This window comes from Muntiacus reevesi, chromosome 21 (assembly GCF_963930625.1).
Source record: "Muntiacus reevesi chromosome 21, mMunRee1.1, whole genome shotgun sequence".
Classification (NCBI taxonomy): domain Eukaryota; kingdom Metazoa; phylum Chordata; class Mammalia; order Artiodactyla; family Cervidae; genus Muntiacus; species Muntiacus reevesi.
The window spans coordinates 18,919,008-18,938,977 of record NC_089269.1 but is presented as its reverse complement, the minus strand read 5'-3'; the positions used below and the strand labels follow the sequence as shown (position 1 = coordinate 18,938,977).

The following is a 19,970-nucleotide window of genomic DNA, read 5'->3' as shown; positions in this document are numbered from 1 at the left end:
GGTAATATTTTTCTTTTACAGGTTGAAGAAGAAGGCTTACAAATTTGTGTTGAAATATGTGGTTGTGCTCTACAACTAGATCTTCATGATGATCCCAAAACTAAATGTCTAATTTATAAAACAATTGCACATTTTCTACCAAATGATTTGGAGATTCTCAGGATTTGCGCACTCTCAATATTCTTTCTTGAGCGCTCCTTGGAAGCTTATCGTACTGTCGAAGAGCTTTACAAACGCCCAGATGAGGAATACAATGAAGGCTCAAGCAGTGTTCAGAATCGCGTTCGTTTTGAATTACTTCCAATTTTGAAAAAGGGATTGTTTTTTGATCCTGAATTCTGGAACTTCATAATGATTAAGAAAAACTGTGTAGCATTACTGAGTGATAAATCAGCAGTTAGATTTCTAAATGAAAGTGCACTGGAAAATTCTACAGGTAATGTAAAAAAGGCATTGGATCAGCACGGTTTAGAGGAAGGGCTTGACTCTCCTACAGATCAAAGCCCTGGAGAGCTTGATCCTGATGATAGATCTGGAGTGCAACCAAAAGGCTCTGTTAATGCAAAGAAAAACCTTACAGCTCTTAATGCTTCCAGAGTAGACCACAATGTCCCAAGGCATCGGTGTATGTTATGTAACAAGGAATTTTTAGGTGGTCACATTGTAAGGCATGCCCAGGCTCATCAGAAAAAGGGCAGTTTTTCATGTGTGATATGTGGCAGGAAATTTAGAAACAAAGGACTTATGCAGAAGCATTTAAAGAATCACGTTAAGAAAATACAGAGACAGCAAATTGCTGCAGCTCAGCAAGAGGATCAAGAAAGTCCTGCTTTGGAAGAAATGAATTGTTCTGATACTTTCATTTCATTTGAAAATGGGAATTCTGATAATAAGGATTTGGAAGTAGAGACTATTACTGGTTCCAGTGACGGAAAAAAAGACGTCATCCCTGCACATGTGGGTGAGTTCACTGAAATTCCTGTAAACGTATCAGAAGATGTTAGTGAAAACATTACTGAAAATGGCAGCCCTGATGCTTCTTTAAATAATGTCTCAGAGCCCTTACCTATCTGTGTGGATGACTATGAGGAGGAAGAAGATGAGGAAGGTGATTATGAAGAAGATGACTATGACCTGAATCAAGAAAGTTCAGTACTTCATAAAATCAATGGAGCCGTGTGCCATCCAAAAGACATATATGCAACAGATCAAGAAGGAAATTTTAAGTGCCCTGCTCTTGGCTGTGTCAGGATATTTAAAAGAATTGGATTTCTGAATAAGCATGCAAGGACTGTACATCCAACTGATTTAAATGTGCGGCAAACAGTAATGAAGTGGAGCAAAGGAAAATGCAAATTTTGTCAAAGGCAATTTGAAGATTCTCAACATTTTATAGATCACCTTAATAGACACAGCTATCCAAATGTGTATTTTTGTTTGCATTTTAATTGCAATGAATCATTTAAGCTGCCATTCCAACTTGCTCAGCACACAAAAAGTCACAGGATATTTCAAGCTCAGTGTAGTTTTCCAGAATGCCATGAGCTTTTTGAAGATCTTCCTCTGCTATATGAACATGAAGCTCAGCACTATTTAAGTAAAACACCAGAATCATCTGCACAACCCAGTGAAACAATTCTTTGGGATGTTCTTACAGACCCAAAATCTAATCATCAGGAAAAAGACTTATCTGGTAATGAAAGACAGACTATTAGTCTGCCAGTTTCTACTAGCAAATCAAGGAAAGATATTACAGAACCAAAGACATGTATAGAAAGTATGGAAAAGAAAACAGACTGTTTAATTCAGAATGGAAATGAACATTCTGATGACACTGTTTCTGATACAAGCTTGACAGACCAAAAGATGCCTGACATAGAGCCAAATTCTGAAAATAATTGTAGTATTAATGATTTAGTCAATGGACACAGTGGAATAGAGCAAACACCTTTAGTTTCATCAGATCCTGCTTTCAAAATTGATACAAATAGAATCAGGACAGAAAACGGTTCCATTTTACCCAGTGTTGTACCACAAGAACACAGTACCCTGCCAGTATCTCAGGCACCTTCCAAACCAAATCCGACGAGCGAACATACTTCATATGGCTTAATTTTAACAAAGCCATATGTCAGACCATTGCCTCCCAGTTACCTTGATGAACGGTACCTTAGTATGCCAAAACGCAGAAAATTTCTGACTGATAGGGTAGATGCCTGTTCTGATCAAGATAACGTTTGTAAAAAATCAGTGAAAAGATTAAGATGTGGCAAATGCCTGACCACCTACTGTAATGCAGAAGCACTTGAGGCTCACCTTGCACAAAAGAAATGTCAGACCCTCTTTGGATTTGATTCAGATGATGAAAGTAAGTCTGCTGTCTTCTCAGTAGGTATATCTGTAGAAGTAGAAAATGCCATAAATCGTCATAAGGTTAAAAAAATTGACATTTGTATAACACAGATAATAAAGCACTACTCCGTACATTATTTCCTGTAATCCATACAACCACCATAAGGTTCTGTTCCTGTTTTATAGATCAGGCAACTGACATTCACAAGTAATTTGCATAGGCATAGGCCTATGAACTTGTGGAAGCCAGAACTTAAACACAATTTTTTCATACTTTTGGATCATACATTTTAACTACCTGAGGCTTTTCTTCATCCCATGTTTTTATGTAGTAAGAAATCTGAAGACAAACTAATTATGATGAAAGTGTTTTTCATCTGCATGCCAGAATATAAATCAAGTGAAGCTGAGCCTCTATTACAAAAACAAAAATTAAAAAAAAAAAATAATAAAAACAAAATAATTGAAAAACAAACTGAGCTAAAGAAGAACATGCTTTTCTACTAATATTAATATTCTTTGAATGAGTAAGGGTATAAATAAACAGGAAATCTAACTTAGAATACTAGATGCACATCTATAAAATATGAATTAACAGACGTGTTCTGTTTTACAGGTGCCTGATAAAAATGTTTCAGAAAGATCTGTCGATCAAGCAGTAGTGTGCAAAAAGCACTACAAGAAAATGCATCATCAGTTTGCTATTTCCCTGATGGCCTTAATTTTAGAGCGATCTTGGATTACTAAAGATAAAGACAAAGCACATTTTCTAGAATGAACCCACAGAGGAGATGTGCTGGTTTAGACTCCAAAAGGGTTATTACAAAACTCCCAAAGTACCAGTTATCCAGAAAAACCACATTTTTTTTTTTTTTAAAGAAGTTGATGATGATCAATAGCAGCATGTTCAGTTTCGCTTATGTGAGAAACATGTTCAGGCAACTAGTCAAAAAGGATAACCAGCTATGGCCTTACAGAAAGGGAAAGACTAACCCATTATATATATATATATATGTACATATATATGTACATATATATATATATATAAGAAGGAGTGGTTTACAATAAACAATTTACAGTATTCTACAAATAGGATTCTTGTCATGCGTAATCAGATTTTGTCCTCCTTTTGGGTCAAACATGCTTCAAGGAACCATTTCTATTTGGTTTATTATTATTTAGAAACTGATAGAATCAAACTTGACTTATCACCATCCTAGCCATAAAAGATTGCAACTTGTTTCCCGGGGATTGATTAGGTCAGAGTTCAGTGAATGGCATGCCAGCATTGAAAATTAACAGGAGACAAAACAGTAGTGCTCTTTGCTAATGAGCTCTTGACAGAACCTCCCACTTTCCATTTTTATAATACCAACGAGCTGTAAAGCAGCAGCCTCGATAGAAAACATACTATCAGTAACTCTGGGGAGAGATGGGAGGAATGTAAGACCATTAAAGGCTGTCTTAGATGTCTTAGTTGAAAGAAAACACTGAATTGCAAATTTTTCAATGTGAATAATGGTATAAGCACACTGGGATATTTCTATTTGTATATAGAGTAGTGTCAGGACATTGCTTGATGATTCATAGTAAGGTCCTTTAGACATTAATGTGAATTATCTAAGTACAGTCCTATGAAAATAACTGGCTGTAAAAAAAAAAAAAAAACATGCAGCCAAGAATCAGGTCAAGAATTCATTGGTTTTATTCAATTAGGAGAGTTTATTCTAAAATAAGCCATATTACTCATGCTTTCTTATTTATTTCTGATAAATTTGGCCTGAATAGTAATTTTTATATATAAAAGGAAATATTTACACAAAAACTTGCACAGCAAGAACACAGTAAGATATATTGATGCATTTATTTTCTTTGATGACCAGTAATTTTCCTAAGGAAGATTTTAACTTAATAGCCAATAAATTGTTTAAAAAGTTTTTAAAAATACCCTCTCAGATGTGTTCCACTTGTATAGTCTTTAAAAGAAGAAGCTTAAAGACTTCCTTTTACCTAATAGGGTATTAATCTATAGCAGGGGTAAAATGAACAAAAGCTGCAAAGGTAGATTCTTTAAAAACAGAGCTATTAACATACAAATATGTCAACCACATATTCCAGTTATTCCAACTGGTCTATTCTTGTTCAAAGTATATAATCTCATCAGGCCCTACATTATAAATTTGGGGATATTAAAGTTTATTGAATGAAGCTACTAAGGAAGTGAGACTTTTCTTCATGGACAGGATCCAGACTTTATTAAATTAGGATTTCCAGGTCATGATAAATCAGACATCTAAAATAATGTCCCAATTTTATTAGTTTATTTATCACAGGCATTTACTACTATGCAATTGATAGTCGGCAGTCCATTTCAGTCAAGTCAGGTTTTTGTTTTGTTATGTAGCCTATATTAGGCTATGGATTTTACATTTAAATAACATAAGATAAACAACTTGATCAGATGTTTATGTCTTTTAAGGATATAAAGAAAAAAACATTTTCCATGCTTCCTGATACTAAAATATAATACTTGAGTTCTATTTCAGTTCAGTCATGTATTAAAAAAGCCTGTTTGGAAACTAGTTCATATGGGCAGTGAAGTTATTTTGAAATATTTCTGCTTTGTATGTTTTCCAGAAGTTTAAAACCACAGCTTAACATTTTATCACATTTTTAACTTTTTATTTTTTTATAAGTTGTAACTATTGACATAAATCCATGTCTGCAAATTGTTTTCATTCATTCTGTAGTTCATACCAAAATGTTTTAAACATATTCCACATGTTATTTTTTTGTCTTTAATTTGAGGTTTTATTTCTACTTTTGTTTTGCTAAGGGAAAACTTTCTGAAAGACTGAGCTCAGATTGGTTTATACATCAAGGGATTGTTATATAAAATTCTGTTGGACCACATTGTTCTAATTCTAACCTCTTTACTTATCAAATGATTGCTATTGAAAGAATATGTGCATTTTCTTATGTATGCCTTATAAAACTTACATCATTTTGCTTTTACGAGGTGCGTAAACTTCCAACAGTATCTAATGTGAGATTCAGAAGACAAGGAAGCTTTCTTCTTATTCCTCAAAATCTTTTTCTTCTCTACTCCTTCTATTTTAAGGATGTGTTTATCTTACATGGACCAGGTTTCAATCCTTCATTGTCAAATAAAAATTTCCATTGAAATATTAAATACTAGCTTTCTGCTATGTTTCAGTAAGGTCAAAAGAATAGCAAATCTGAAACTTTGCTGCTCAGATATTATGGAGAAGATAGAAGAGGAGACCCTTTGTGGACAAGGACACTGGTACTTTGGGCTTTAGCCATATTTTTTATTTTCTTTTAAACCACCAATTATATAATGGAAAGATAACTTATAACATCAAACTTGTGATTCTTTTCAAATCACACTTGAAAGTACAGCCGTACTCCTTTCATATTTGGTTCAAACTGTAGTATGGGTGAAAAACCTAAAAAGAATGGTAGTGTTTATTTTTTAATTTATTTGGTACTGTAAAACACCTTTTCAGAATGACTAAATGCTGCATATGCATTTTGGAATTGTTAATATGTGAAAGGTATTACAGATTCAGCAAGAAAGGAAATTTGTGCTTCCTTGTTGAACATTAAATTATTTTACTTTGCATTTTATATGAGTACAAATTAAAACTGAGCCATTGAACTGCAATAAATCAACAATAGTGTCTCATTTCAAGAAATTTTTTGTATTGTACATAGATTTGTTCAATAAAACATTGTCCTTGTTGGTAATGAAGTGTTCAGTTTTATGTAGCACATTACTTCAAAAGGAATTAGGCTTAAGGTAAATGTTAAATAAGAAATTTATATTATGCTTCATAAGAGAATGAGGTATTTCAGTTAATATTAACTATATTCATATTATTGAGTGATAATACATGGAAAACAGAAAACCCTAAAAGTTTATATAAAATAGATATTTTTAGACATTGTTTAAACTAATTCCATATGCAGGAATTACAAGTTGATAGAACACTGTTTACTAAAGTTATTTCAGGTAAGTAGTTTCAGTATGAAATAGTAGCCTCTGCAAACTTAGTACATGGAAGACAAATGTCAGAACTCTCCAGGACAGTGGATGGACTGATCTACATTGGTACTTCTTCAGAGATGAAGAGCCTCTGGTGGAACTTAAAGACTGTGAAGTCATTTTGAAATAAGATGCACATTATGATAATTGCTTCCTACAGAAGCACCTCAGTGGGAACATGTTTAAGCCAGTTAGTAATCTGTACCTGAAAGTGAGGTCCTTGGTCATGAGGGCTCCTACTCTTTTGGCTCACTAACAAAGGTATACCTCCTATACTTTTTGCTATAATTTGCAACTTGGAAAAGTTAGAAAAGTAGAAAGAGAAGCTCTTTGATGTGATGATAGCACTGCAAATCAAAGAATAGATATTCTGTTAATTACAGTGATTTGCAAATATTACAAATGTTATGCTTTGAAAAACGCTATGAGAAAGTTATTAAAGCATTCCAGAGCTGAGATCTAGGATTCACCATCTATGATTCGTGGTCATGTGATCTTAGATGATTAAATAAATGCATTGAGGTATTTAGATATAAAGTTACTGGGGTTATCTCGACTTTCTATTTTTTCTTTTCTGAAATTTGAGGAATGCTGGGAAGCAATTGAATATTAAATACATTTCCAAGACAAATGAGTTAGATTGCTTTCATAGCATAAAATTCATACTGATTTCAAGAGTCATCCGATAATGAGGCCAGAAATTTGGGCTATATAGCCATCGATACCTGAAATGGAGGCAATCCAGTATTACTTGGAATAAATACTAAAGATGGGAGAGAGATTCATGCCTTATTTTTGGGTACTGCAAATGGAGAAAAAATTATTGTGTACCAGCTTACTTTATGTTACCTCTAATTGTTAAAACAACCCAAAGATGGTTAGCAGCAGTGCTTTTTAGACACGAAGGCTCAGGAAGGTTAAATAACCTGACTAGTCACATAGCTAATAAATGCAGAGGTGGGACTGAAAAATCTGCTGTTTCCTCCTAAAATCATGTCATGTAGTTTCCATTCTGGCATGCAGTTTTCCCTACAAATGTGGGGCACGAGCGGATCTGATAATATCCAAGTGGAAAGGGTTAGACTTGCCTGAGGATCAGTGATTTCAGAGACAAAGGAAGAAGTCTAGTACAGACAGGGCTGGTTGATGTTTCATTCTCTTCTACTAGCAGTGATTCTTAAAAGTGTGGTCCCCAGAACAGCAGCATTATCACCTGAGAACTTATTAGAAATGCTAAATTTGGGGGACTGCTCTGGCAGTGCAGTGGTTAGGACTTGGCACTTTCACAGGATTCCGTAAGTCACAAGGATGTGGTTGTGCCCCTGCCCCCAAGAAAACAAATGCTACATTTTTGATCAACCGAGGGACCAATCTGTCTAAGTCATCTAGGTGGTTTTGATACACACTAATGTTTGAAAACCACAGATCTAAATCAACAAGGTTTTTCATATCTCCCTAGCAGTTAAACTATTAAATGTATAGAGTCTTCTTAGAAATCCAATTTCCAGGGCATTCAAGGAAGACACCTTTAATAGGTTTTAAACAACTGTTGAATGAATGAATATTCTTACCAGCTCTTATACCCCAAATCTGCTAATCTAGAAAAAAAATTTTTCCCCATGAAGTATTCAGTGAAACTACCAGAATGTAGTTTAATGAAAAGAGCTCAAAGATGTGCGATCAAATATATTTAAATTCTAGCATAATAGCTTTAATGCAACTAAGCCCATCCCACAGAATTCAGACTCCCTTGTCTGTTAAAAGGGGAGAGCCAATCTTGAAAGTTTAAGAATTAAGTGCCTGAAGGGCCTAGTGCTGAGCCCTTCCTGTTAAAATTTTATTGACTTGACTTTCTTTTCATGTTATGTCTCCTGTCCTGTCCTTGTTCTAGCCAAAAACAGCCATGCTGTTCCATGCATTTTTCACTGTGGCTCCCTCTACCTGTACTTCTTTTTCTGCTTCACTTATTCTTTGCTTAATCTTCTTGAGCATCATTACACTCTCCAGAAAGCAGATCTCTCTTGATAATTCTGGATTTCTCTATTGAAACCTCTCTCTCCCAGTCTTCCTCCTCAGTAAATAGCAACTCCAGTTGCCCAAACCAAAACTTGCCAGTCATCCCTGACTTGTTAGCATGTTTTCCACTCTCACCTGGACTATTGTATTAATCTTCTAGTTGAGTTCCCTGCCTTTATCCTTGCCTTTCTGGCGGTCTGTTCTAGACAACAGCAGCCAAAATGATCCAGTTTGAAACAAGTCAGATCATACCATTCCTTGGTTTAAAATCCTCCAATGGCTTTACAGTTCATTCATTTATTCAACAAATATTTATTGCATACTATGTGCCAGCCTCTGTTAATAGACAATGAAAAAGAAAAAAAAAAAAACATATAAAAATCCCTGAATCTCAGAACTCACATTCTACTGGGGGGGAGGTGCAAAAGTACAATATAAATGGTATAGAGAAAAGTAGGTAGAGACGTATAAGTAAGTATGGCATCGTAGGTGGTGATTTTAAACAGGATGATAAGAGACGATGATAGCACTTCTGATAACTGTTGGGCAGGGGAAATAATGAAGTAAGGGAAAGAAAGCCACTCGGACCTCTGAAGGAAGGATGTGCCAGGTAAGAGCAAGGGCTCTAAGGCAAGTACCTGCATGGTAAGTTTAAGACACAAAAAGCAAGAAAACCACTGTGACTAGTCTGGAGAGACTGAGAATAGGAAATGCAGACCGAGGTAAAAGATAAAAGCCAAAGTCTTTACAATAGGCTGTAAGACTCTAGACTGCACTATTTGATACAGTAGCCACTAGCTACAAGTTACTGTTAAAATTCAAGGAAAATTTAAAATTCACGGATTCAATTACACTAGCTGCCTTACAAGAGCTCAATGGCACAGATGCAAAACAATTTCATCTTAGAAAGCACCTTTGGACAGGTGGTTCTGTATCAGTGGTTCTCAACTGAGGGAATTTTGCACCCTACCCCCAAAGAAATATTTGAGGAAGGAGATATTTTGGCAGCCCAACTAGGGGAGAAGGCTAGGATCCATTGGGTAGAGGTCAGGGATGCAGCTGGGCATCCTATAATGCACAGGGCAGACCCACAAAAAAGAATTATCCTGGCCAAAATGTTAATAATGCCTCTGTTAAGAAACCCTGCTCTAGATCAATCTTGACTACGGCTCTAACCTCACTTCTTATTGCCTCCTCTTTGCACAAGCTGCTCCAGCCTCCTGGCCTGCTTCCTATATGCCAAGCATTCTGTTCTTTCCTCAGAACCTCTATTGCTGCTTTTTCCTAGAACACTCTTCTGTGGTTCAGTCTCTTACTTTTTTCAGATCTTCCCTCAGTGTCATTTAAAGAAGCCTTTCTTCACAGCCTGTATAAAATAGCAACATCCTCTCCTCCATCTCTCTGACTTCTCGCCACAGAAATTTCCTGGCATTATTACATTTCTGTCTCCTTCTACTAAAATGCAAGCTCCAAAAGACCTGTAATTGCTCCCAGCATAAAAAACAGTGCCTGGCAAGTGAAAGTGAGAAAGTAGTGCTCAGTAAATACGTTACACACACACACACACACACACACACACACACACACACACACACACGAGTTTGAGCATGTCTTTCATGTGGCTCCACACCAGTATTGTGAGCATTTATCTCTTTATTTGCAACACTCCCAAAAGCTTCTCGGAGAAGGGTCTGTGTCATTCCTCATGGTAGGCGATCAATGCTTAATGAAAAATGAAGAATTGGTATCTGATAAGTAAAATGTACCCTAAATGACATCCACTGGCAAGTCAGTTTAAATATGCTTTGAATGCCTTATCTTTAAGACGACATTCACAGTACGTTTTGACTGATATTTAGCTGTGATATTTACATAAAAGTTAAATTTGCTTATCTGGATATGCAAGTGTGCACATTTCAGCTACTAACTGGCAATAATCTAATTAATGTTAATAAATAAACTGGCTCAAACAACGGAAGGAGACAGAAGGCAGTGACTGTGAATTTAAGCCTGAAGTTTCCCTCGTAAATGTTGACACTAACAGTGATAACAAGAGCTAATACATACTGGGCTCTTTCTAGACGCGACGGTTCTTCACCCTCCTCCCCCGCCCCAACAACCCCATCAGGTAGGTGTCTCTACTGTATCCATTTCGAGACAGAAAACTGGGAGACCAAAGAGCTTGCTCAAGGTCACAGTTAATAAATGACGGAATAAAATCCTGGCAGTCTGGTTTTCAGAGTCCCCAACCTTAAACCATTCGCGATATAGCCTCGACTAAAGCCAGGCCGGCGAGGATCAGAAGAGAAGCAATAGCGGACCCCAGCTTGTTGGCGAGTTAAGCTGAAAGGCGGACAGGCGTGGCATAGGGTAGGTGATTTTCTTCCTAAACTTTTTTTCCAAGTACAATGTTAAACAACGCCAGATTGTTTCAACACACAACTATGTAACTTAATATCAAACTACAGGTGTACCACCCAACTCTCAAGTGGCCACAGATAACTTTCGTGCGCTGCCGAGGGGCTGTGCCCGCGGGCGGGGAGGAGACGCCTCCATTGGCCTGCCCCGCTGCATCACGGGAGCTCGCCGTGCGCGGGGGCCGCCGGCCGCTTTCCACGCACCTGTACTGCGCAGGCCTCCCAGGCGCTCTTTTGGAGGCGGGACTCCTGAGGAATTGAGGGTTTCGTTTTATCTTGTGGAATGCCGGCGTTCCAGTGTAAACGCGGAGCTTCCCTAAAGTGAGATGCGAGAGACTTCTCTCAGTTCCCAGCAGCCCGGAACCACCGATCGGAGCACCGAGTTTCCTGAGTCCCTCGTTTACTACCACTTCCGCCCACGGGTCTGGAATACCCGAGGCTCTTTGGCGGCGAACGGCCCGGAAGGCACTTCCGGTTTCTGTTGCCAAGGCGCCGGCCCGGTGGGCCTAAGGAAGCGACATTGTTGGCCGCGTCCTCTCCCCCCATTCTGGGGGTCGAGATGACGGGGCTCAGCTACACGGAGATGGAGGGCTGTCGCAACCTGCTCAGCCTATTGGACAACGACGAGATCATGGCCCTATGCGACACTATCACCAACCGTCTGGTGCAGCCTGAGGACCGTCAAGGTAAGGGTAGTCATTTCTCCTCAGGCCTCACTCGGCCGCCAGCTTGCCGGAGCGTGTGAGTGGAGGCCGTGGTAGGTCTCACTCACGGCCGGTCCGCGACTGCCCGCGGAAATCATGGCCACTGTAGCTGCTGTCTTGCCTCGTAGCCACGGCTCACCCCCGCCTCGCCAAGCACTGGGGGAAACGGTGGGCTGAAAATGGCGCTGCTTTCCAGGTTTTAATCCTTTAAATGTTATGAGCAAATTGCTGCTTGTTTCGTTTCGAAAATTCAAGGTACGTGAATAGTGATTTTTTTTTAAAAAATTTGGGAAGTCGGGTGTTCTCCTTTTTCAGTTTCGTTCAGGGAAGGAGTGTCAGCTGCTGCTTATTTTCTTGAGCTTGGGGAAGATATCATAAACACGATCAGTCTGCTGCTTTATGAGTTTAAAACAACTGCTGTGATAAAAGAGCAGCAGGTAGTTTGAATCCACGTCTCTCCTTGGATCCACATTTTTTCAGAGATGATTCTGCGTACTAGGACTACATTACTTTCAGAGCCAAATAAACATTTCGGTAGAGTAGATATCATGGGTTACAAATATAGTTTGGTTGTAATGTAATGAGTAGCTTAAGCATTAAGCATTTATCATTTTGTATATTACCTGACTAGTTTTATTTTAAATTTGCTGAAACTTACTTTAAAGTGGGAAAATTTCTGACTCTTACATTAGCTTATGACTTAAGTATCAGAGTCTGCGTTTTATAACTGCCTTTCTCTTTTGAGTCCTTTTACGTTTTCGCCGTTTAAGATCATTCATTTGAAAGTGAACCATGGACACCAAATGAATTTCTAAGACGTTAGACTGAAAATAATTTTAGAATTAATGTAGTTCTTTGGCATTTATATATTTTACATGGTAATCACCTTCTAACACTATTGATGAATAGATTAAAATATAATTGATGATGGATCTAAAAGCAAACAAGAAATTAAACTACCCCGTACAAAAATGTTAGGTGATTTGACAAGTCATTTCTGGGGTGGTGGGGGTAGGGGGAGAGCATAGGAAAAGATAGTCAACATCTTTACAAAGCAGTGAAATAAAATCCTGAAATATATGGTCTCTTTAATATGTACCAAATTTCCAAAAACTAAACATATAAACTTCAAATATTGTTTATCTTGTGAAGTAAGTCTTTGACAACTACTGGAGAGTGTAAGTTGGAACTACTGCTTTGGAAAACAAGTTTGATATTACCTCCTAAAATGGAAGATTGCTTACCTGAGAGTTTCAAACTTCAATGTGCCCGTGAATCTCTCGGGGATTCTGTTAAAATGCAGATTCTGATTGAGTAGTTTTGGAGCGGGCCCAGAAATTCTCCCTTTGTAACAGGCTCCAGGTGATGATAGTTCTTGCCCTTCTGGGCTGGGAGACATTTTTGTACTGGGTAGTTTCATTTCTTGTTTGCTTTTAGATCCACCATCAATTATATTCAGCATTTTAATCTATTACAGTTTTAGTCACGTTCACCTATAGTGTGGGAATGTTCAAAGCAATAGTATTTGTACTTGGATACACATAAGTCTATAAAACAAAAGTAAATGCCTTGTGGTATAGTCTATAATTACCTTAGGTACAGTACTGAAAATCAGTTGACTACAGCTGTGTTTATCCTCATAGCTTAATCTCAGAAACAATAAAAATTAAAATTACAGTAATATAATGATGGTTTAGGTTTATAGACCATTCACAGAAATACCAAACTATATTCTGTAGGGAAACATGGTTGTGTTGTACTATTATAAAGAAAATTGAGGGAATTCCCTGGTGGTCCAATGGTTAGGACTCTGCGCTTCCACAGCTGGAGGTCTGGGTTCAATCCCTGGAATTCCTGGTCGAGGAACAAAGATCCCACAAGCCCCGAGGGGCAGCCAGAAAGAACAAAAATCGAGGAAATGATAAATAGCAACCTGTTAGGAGAGTATCTACATGTAAGGTAAAGAGAGAGAGATAATAGCATTATGTAGGGAAAGTTAAAATGTGGATCAAAGATACTAGTTATTTCTATGTCTTAAGCTATGTTGTGTGTATATAGGAGTTCATTTTATTGCCATTCTGTATACTTCATATGGGCTCTCCTGATCGCTCAGTTGATAAAGTATCCACCTGCAATGCAGGAGACCCCGGTTGAGTTTCTGGGTCAGGAAGATCCCCTGGAGAAGGGAAAGGCTACCCACTCCAGTATTCTTGGACTTCCCTTGTGACTCAGCTGGTAAAGAATCTGCCTGCAATGCGGGACACCTGGGTTCCATCCCTGGGTTGGGAAGATCCCCTGGCAAAGGGAAAGGCTACCCACTCCAGTATTTTGACCTGGAGAATTCCATGGATTGTATAGTCCATTGGGTCGCAAAGAGTCGGACACGACTGAATGACTTTCATACCTCACACATGTAAAAATAATGTTTAGTCTGTTTAACAGAAATTCTTTAAAATTAAAAAAAGAAATGGTCTTGGCTCTACCACTTCTTACACGTATGATTGTTGATACCTCATGTATCCCTGACTTTCATTATTTCTAGAGTAAGGAGATTGAACTGAAAAGAATTGTAATTTTGTCTATTTTTAGGGATTGTAAATGAATGTAGGTCTATTGACCCTATTCGAAAGAAATTTTTTTTCTCTAAGTTTTTTTTTAAAATACAACCATTCCTTAAAATACTTAAATTCACAATCTCTTATGAGAAGTAAAAGGAGGAATTTTAAGTAGGGAAATTAAAAAAAAAATTTTTTTTAACCCAAAACCTGACAACCCACTTTCTGGTTTTTAAAAATGATAACCATCTCATACAAAAGCAATAATGCCATGAGAAGAGTTTATAAAATATCATTTGATTTTGCTAACCCTGGACAAATTTACAAATGACTCATGATTTTCTGCTAATCTTTACAATTTTCTTTTAGATGCCATTCGTGCAATATTAGTCTACAGTCAAAGTGTAGAAGAACTTTTGAGGCGAAGAAAAGTCCACCGAGAAGTCATATTTAAGTATTTGGCAACACAGGGTGTTATTATACCTCCAGCTACTGAGAAACACAATCTTATTCAGCATGCAAAGGATTACTGGAAAAACCAGTTACAACCAAAATTGAATGAAACACCAGAGCCAGTTAAGACAGAGGACATTAGACTCTTTGAACAGGTAAAATGGATTTCATAGTGATATCCTAAACCATAGTTCTGTGTAAGAATCTTTAGATAATCGTAGATCTGGGGTGACATGGTTAATTAATGTTTATTTTTTTATAATTTTAGCTTTGTATCTTTTGCATCCTAAAGGAAGAGCAGTAAAGCACCTAAGACAAAGTATTAAAAAATTTTTTTTTTATTGAAGCATATTGCTTTACAGAATTTTGTTGTTTTCTGTCAAACTTCAACATGAATCAGCCATAGGTATACATATATCCCCTACCTTTTGAACCTTTCTGTTTTGTGGGCTTTTTTTTTTTTAAATAATGTATATGTGATATTCTGTTGATTTGTGAGAGAAAAATGTTTTGCAGCCCTTTAGCAAATGGAGACTTGATTTTTAAAGACAGTAGATAGACTGCATGCGTGCATGCTAAGTCATTTCAGTCGTGATCCTATGACTGTAGCCCACCAGGCTCCTCTGTCCAAAGGATTCTCCAGGCAAGAATACTGGAGTGGGTTGCCATGCCTCTCTACAAGATAGACTGCAGGGTCAATTTAATTTTAATTTAGCCTCTGGTTCTCTAATTTTTTTTTCCCCCTTCTTTAAAAGAACGCTGTTGTAAGCCCTTTCTTTGGCATTAAATTGCAAAAATGAAAGCAATTTTTGTTATCTATAAAAAAGTCCCTGTTTTAGTAACTTCCTCTAGCTGACATTGGCTGTTCGTATTTCTTTGTATTTCCACTGTGCATTTTAAATACTGTGTGAATATTTAAATACCTATTGACCCTTTAGATAGCTTGAAGTTTTTAAACTATACACTCAGATAAAATTAAGTGAGAGATGTTTGCCTTCACATTAGGAAAGGATCTTCTAGGTCTTCTTTAATGTACTGAAAAGAGTGTTAACTTTGAAATCATATAGATGTGACTTCAAATTAGGGGGCCTTGTTTTCTTTATAAAACAGGCATATGCTTATGTAAATCATTATTATTGACTTAATTCATGCTGATATTTTAAGAGACTTGGTTTTGAACCTTAATTTCTTAGACGCGTCACAAGTTTAAACTGAGAATTTCTTAAATGACCTCCCCTTTGTGAGAAAGAACGTACTATCATTGAGTTCATAGGTGGTTCATTTTCTTTCTGCTATAACTAGTATGTTAAAACTTGACTCTGAAATAGCCTCGATAGAAAATAGATACGAGAATTAACCTTGGTTTTATTAATCAGCAGGAGAAAGAAGACAAAAAGGCCGAAAAGGTTGATTTTCGTCGATTAGGTGAAGAATTCTGTCAGTGGTTCTTTGAACTTCTGAATTCTCAGAATCCTCTTCTGGGACCACCTCAAGATGAGTGGGGGCCACAGCACTTCTGGCACGATGTCAAGCTTAGGTTTTATTACAACACATCTGAACAAAATGTGATAGACTACCATGGAGCAGAAATCGTGAGCCTTCGTCTGCTGTCACTAGTGAAAGAGGAATACCTCTTCCTCAGTCCCAACCTCGATTCCCATGGACTCAAATGTGCTGCTTCTCCCCATGGTCTCGTTATGGTTGGAGTTGCTGGGACTGTCCACAGAGGAAACACTTGTTTGGGCATTTTTGAACAAATCTTTGGACTCATCCGCTGCCCTTTTGTGGAGAATACTTGGAAAATCAAATTTATCAACCTGAGAATTATAGGAGAGAGTTCCCTTGCTCCTGGAACATTAATGAAACCGGCTATTACATTTGAACCAAGTGACCTGGAAGCCTTTTATAATGTAAACACTTTATGTGGTCCGGTGACGTACAACTCCATGTAAGGCAGGCATTGGACAGTGGGATTGGAGACCAAGATTCATCTGCTGGAAGTTAGGCACTGTTGAGCAAAAGAGAACTAATTTTACCTAGCCCTTGAACCACTGAGTGCAATGTCAGTCTGAAAAATCTTCTATACAGAAATTCATCCAAATACTACATCAGTAATGTCCGAGTGATTTCATATTGAGGGGTTGACATATTTTAGTTGAAATGTCTTTCTTGACTACACGCTAACATTATGTGAACACTTGCCTCTTTTCTACTTGAGTTGCAACAAATATACTGAAAATTTCATGCAATTTGTCAAATAAATCCCACTTCAGATGTTGTAACTAACAGTGTGCCTTAAAAACCAGTTAATATTTTCACTTAGTGGGTATTCTGCTGCTATCTACTTTTCATGTGGGGAAAAAATTAATAGTGTTCAAGGCTTCCCCTTTAAGTTTTTCAGTTACTTTTGTCTAAATCTAGGTAATTTTACAAATGCATCTTATGACAGTATTGCTTTAAAAAGAAGTACATATTTTAGAGATGTTTAAAGTCCGATTATTTTAGAAACTTGAATGACATTCTCATACAAAAAGTCCAGAAATTTAGCTGGTGAAGAAAAATTTAATTTGCTTTTTAAAATATTTAACGAACATTTTTCAGAGTTATCTATTGTCCAAGCTAAATATCTTATAATATGCAACGTTTGTGAAGTATTTTGGGTAATAAGTGCTGTTCTTAGACTTTTTTCTTTAAGCTTTCAGCTAACAGTTTTATAGAGCATGTATTATACTGTTAAAATTTTATAAAAGGTATACCCAGTTTCCAATTTAAATGAATTTTTTCTCTTGAATGATCTTAGGTGACCAGTACCCCAAATTAAACATATATTGAGATATATTCCCACATCATAAATTATTAGAATTTTTTTCACTTCTAATTTGTTTTACTGAATTTGAGTTACAAGATTAGATTGCCAGATTACACAGTTGCTTTCAAGTTTAAATTCTCTTCACCCAGCAGCTGCTTGCTGAGTCTGAATTTATTTAATAATTTTAATTTACAGAAATGTTGTGATGAGGTACTAACTTTAACTCAATTCATGATCATCTAAGGTGACTTACAAAATTTTGGAAACAGGAGGAAAAGACTGATCTTTGTAAATTTTTTTTAGTGCCATGCCTCTTATGAAGGGTACAAATTGATACATCCCCAAATAAGAACTTAATAAAGGAGGGAAATCCTTTTAGTCTGCTGTAAGAATAGTGCTTTGTTTAGGTTTTTTCTTCTTTAAGTTTGAAGTGTCATTTTATCATGTAATTGATAATTTAAAATTATATTAATAATTTAAAATTATTCACATTTTCTTTGTTCTATTGCTGTCAAATACTGTAGAAATAATACTGAAGGAAGATGCTCGGGATGGGCAGAAGTTACCTGTAGGTATGTTCAGTATTGAATTTTTGAATGTGTAATGTTCAAGTTAGGCTGCAATCTGTATGTCCCTTCAGTCACCCTTTAAAAATGTGAAATCTTTCTGATCTACTAAATGAGAATTCCCCTGGAGAAGGAAATGGCAACTGCAGTATTCTTGCCTGGAGCATCCCATGGACAGAGGGACTTGGTGGGCTACTGTTCATGGAGTCACAAAGAATTGGGCACAAATGAGTGACTAAGCGCAATTGAGAATTAGAGCTATTTTTATTTCCTTTGAATCCCCACAGCTGGCTACACAGTGGGACCTAATGTCCAAGTGAATGGGTGAATGAATGAGTAAAAGACACTTAACCTACTGTATAAAAGACTTTTTTTGCATCTAGATTTTGTCTTTGGTTCTGGTCATTAGTGGTGGTCTTGGGATTATAATCTCTTGGAATTTGATATGTGAATGCACAAACTTTTAGGCCCCAAATTAGGATAAAATTTTAACTTCCTGTTAAAATTTACTGACATAAAGGTCAGAGTAGGATATAATGGAGGGCCTTAAGATGCTTTGGGGAAGGAAATGGCAACCCACTTAAGTATTCTTGCCTGGAGAATCCCATGGGCACAGAAGCCTGGCTAGCTTCAGTCCATGGGGTCACAAGAGTTGGACATGACTTAGTGACTAAACCACTACCACCACCAAGATGCCTAGAAACAGTTTTGCGGAAGTGTGTACTTCTGTTCAGAGAAAGATCTAGAAGAGTTGAAATTTGTTCATGACACTTAAAGCTTGGCCAGGCCTTTGAGAACATCCAAAAGCACACTTAATTCATAGTAATTCAGTGGTCAAACCAGGGGATACCTGGTCTATTTACTGGAGGCTGATTTGCTGCAGCTGACAGTGACACGTCAGTATCCTTTTTTGTTAAAATGAAAACATGTTCATTGTTTTGGGATGTTTTACTAGTGTCCGGAATGCCAAAAAACCTTTCATGTGTCTTACTAAAATATCAAATAATGGAGAAAAGCCCTCTCTGGCTTTATTAAATCAACTTGAAAATGGCAAACACAGGAAAACATTCTTGGGCTATCAGAAAGGCAACATTTTTATGCCAAAGGAAGGCTAGTTAGTTAAGCCCGGTTAGACAGTGTAATAGCACTCCAGAAAAGGATTTAGAGAATAGTGGTATAACTAAATAAAAAAGAATCAGAAACATTGTATTTTAACACAATGGCTCTTATGACCTAAAAAGTCATAAAAATGAGTGAAAACCATTTCTCAGCAGTTATTTTCACAAACTTAGATGCCCCTTTTAAAATTTGGATTGTGGGGGACCTTTGAAAAAAGGGAGCTATGTTCTCTCTCTATAAAAATATGTTTGCATATGTTGTTGTTCAATCACTAATTTATGTCCAACTCTTTGCAGTCCCATGAGCTGTTGCACACAGGTTCCTCTGTCCTCCGCTGTCTCCTGGGGTTTGTTCAAATTCATGTTCATGGAGTCGGTGATTCTCTAACTAATCTCATCCTCTGCATATAGTATTGTAATTTTTGCATAGTTCAGTGAATTCATGGACTTCCCTAAAGCACATCTGTGAGTCCTGTAGGGATCCTTATATTTGATATCCAAATTCTGCCATAATTTATTTCCTGCAGACTTAAATTATTTTTAGAAGATTTTGTGCTCTTACCAAAGTCCTTAAGCCAAAAGACTAAATCTTACTAAGAATAATCTCAAGAAAGTCTGTTAGTTTATGATAGTTAACTTGTGAGTTTTTCTTTTTCAGTGTTAGATGTTATGATAAAACCTACTAAAATAGCATGAAGTGAAACAAAAATATTAATGCAGAATTCATTTTATTTTGACAAAATAGTTTAATTTAGGCCATGCTTTGGAGAAAGTGATTAAATGTGTATCTAGCCAGTTTGAATGCACATAGCACAGCTGTGGTGCTGGAAAACAAGACTTTCTACATCTGGGTTTATATGCATGTATTTATTGAACATCTGCAATCTGTAAGTCAATGAATCAAGCATAAG

At 36.9% G+C, this 19,970-nt stretch overlaps 2 protein-coding genes across 5 annotated transcripts in view; both read left to right on the top strand.

Moving 5' to 3' along the window:
- ZNF654 (zinc finger protein 654) overlaps positions 1-6,587 on the top strand; it is a 90,260-nt gene extending 83,673 nt beyond the window's left edge. For 2 of the 3 annotated variants that reach the window (XM_065913442.1, XM_065913444.1), the window contains one exon: positions 22-6,587. In XM_065913442.1, coding sequence (XP_065769514.1) covers positions 22-2,499 — 2,478 coding nt within the window. In that variant the 3' untranslated portion in view covers positions 2,500-6,587. The remainder of the gene's footprint in view (positions 1-21) is intronic. The other variant, XM_065913443.1, reaches the window with a different exon arrangement.
- A 4,546-nt stretch (positions 6,588-11,133) lies between these two features.
- On the top strand, positions 11,134-17,767 carry C21H3orf38 (chromosome 21 C3orf38 homolog). 2 transcript variants are annotated; one of them, XM_065913446.1, is made up of 3 exons: positions 11,134-11,540; positions 14,483-14,721; positions 15,946-17,767. In XM_065913446.1, exons 1-3 carry the CDS (start codon positions 11,414-11,416, stop codon positions 16,516-16,518), a joined length of 939 nt encoding a protein of 312 aa, XP_065769518.1. In that variant the 5' UTR covers positions 11,134-11,413; the 3' UTR covers positions 16,519-17,767. The 2 variants fall into 2 exon arrangements, with proteins under 2 accessions (XP_065769518.1, XP_065769517.1); XM_065913445.1 differs by having other exon boundaries at positions 15,943-17,767.
- Positions 17,768-19,970: the final 2,203 nt, after the last annotated feature.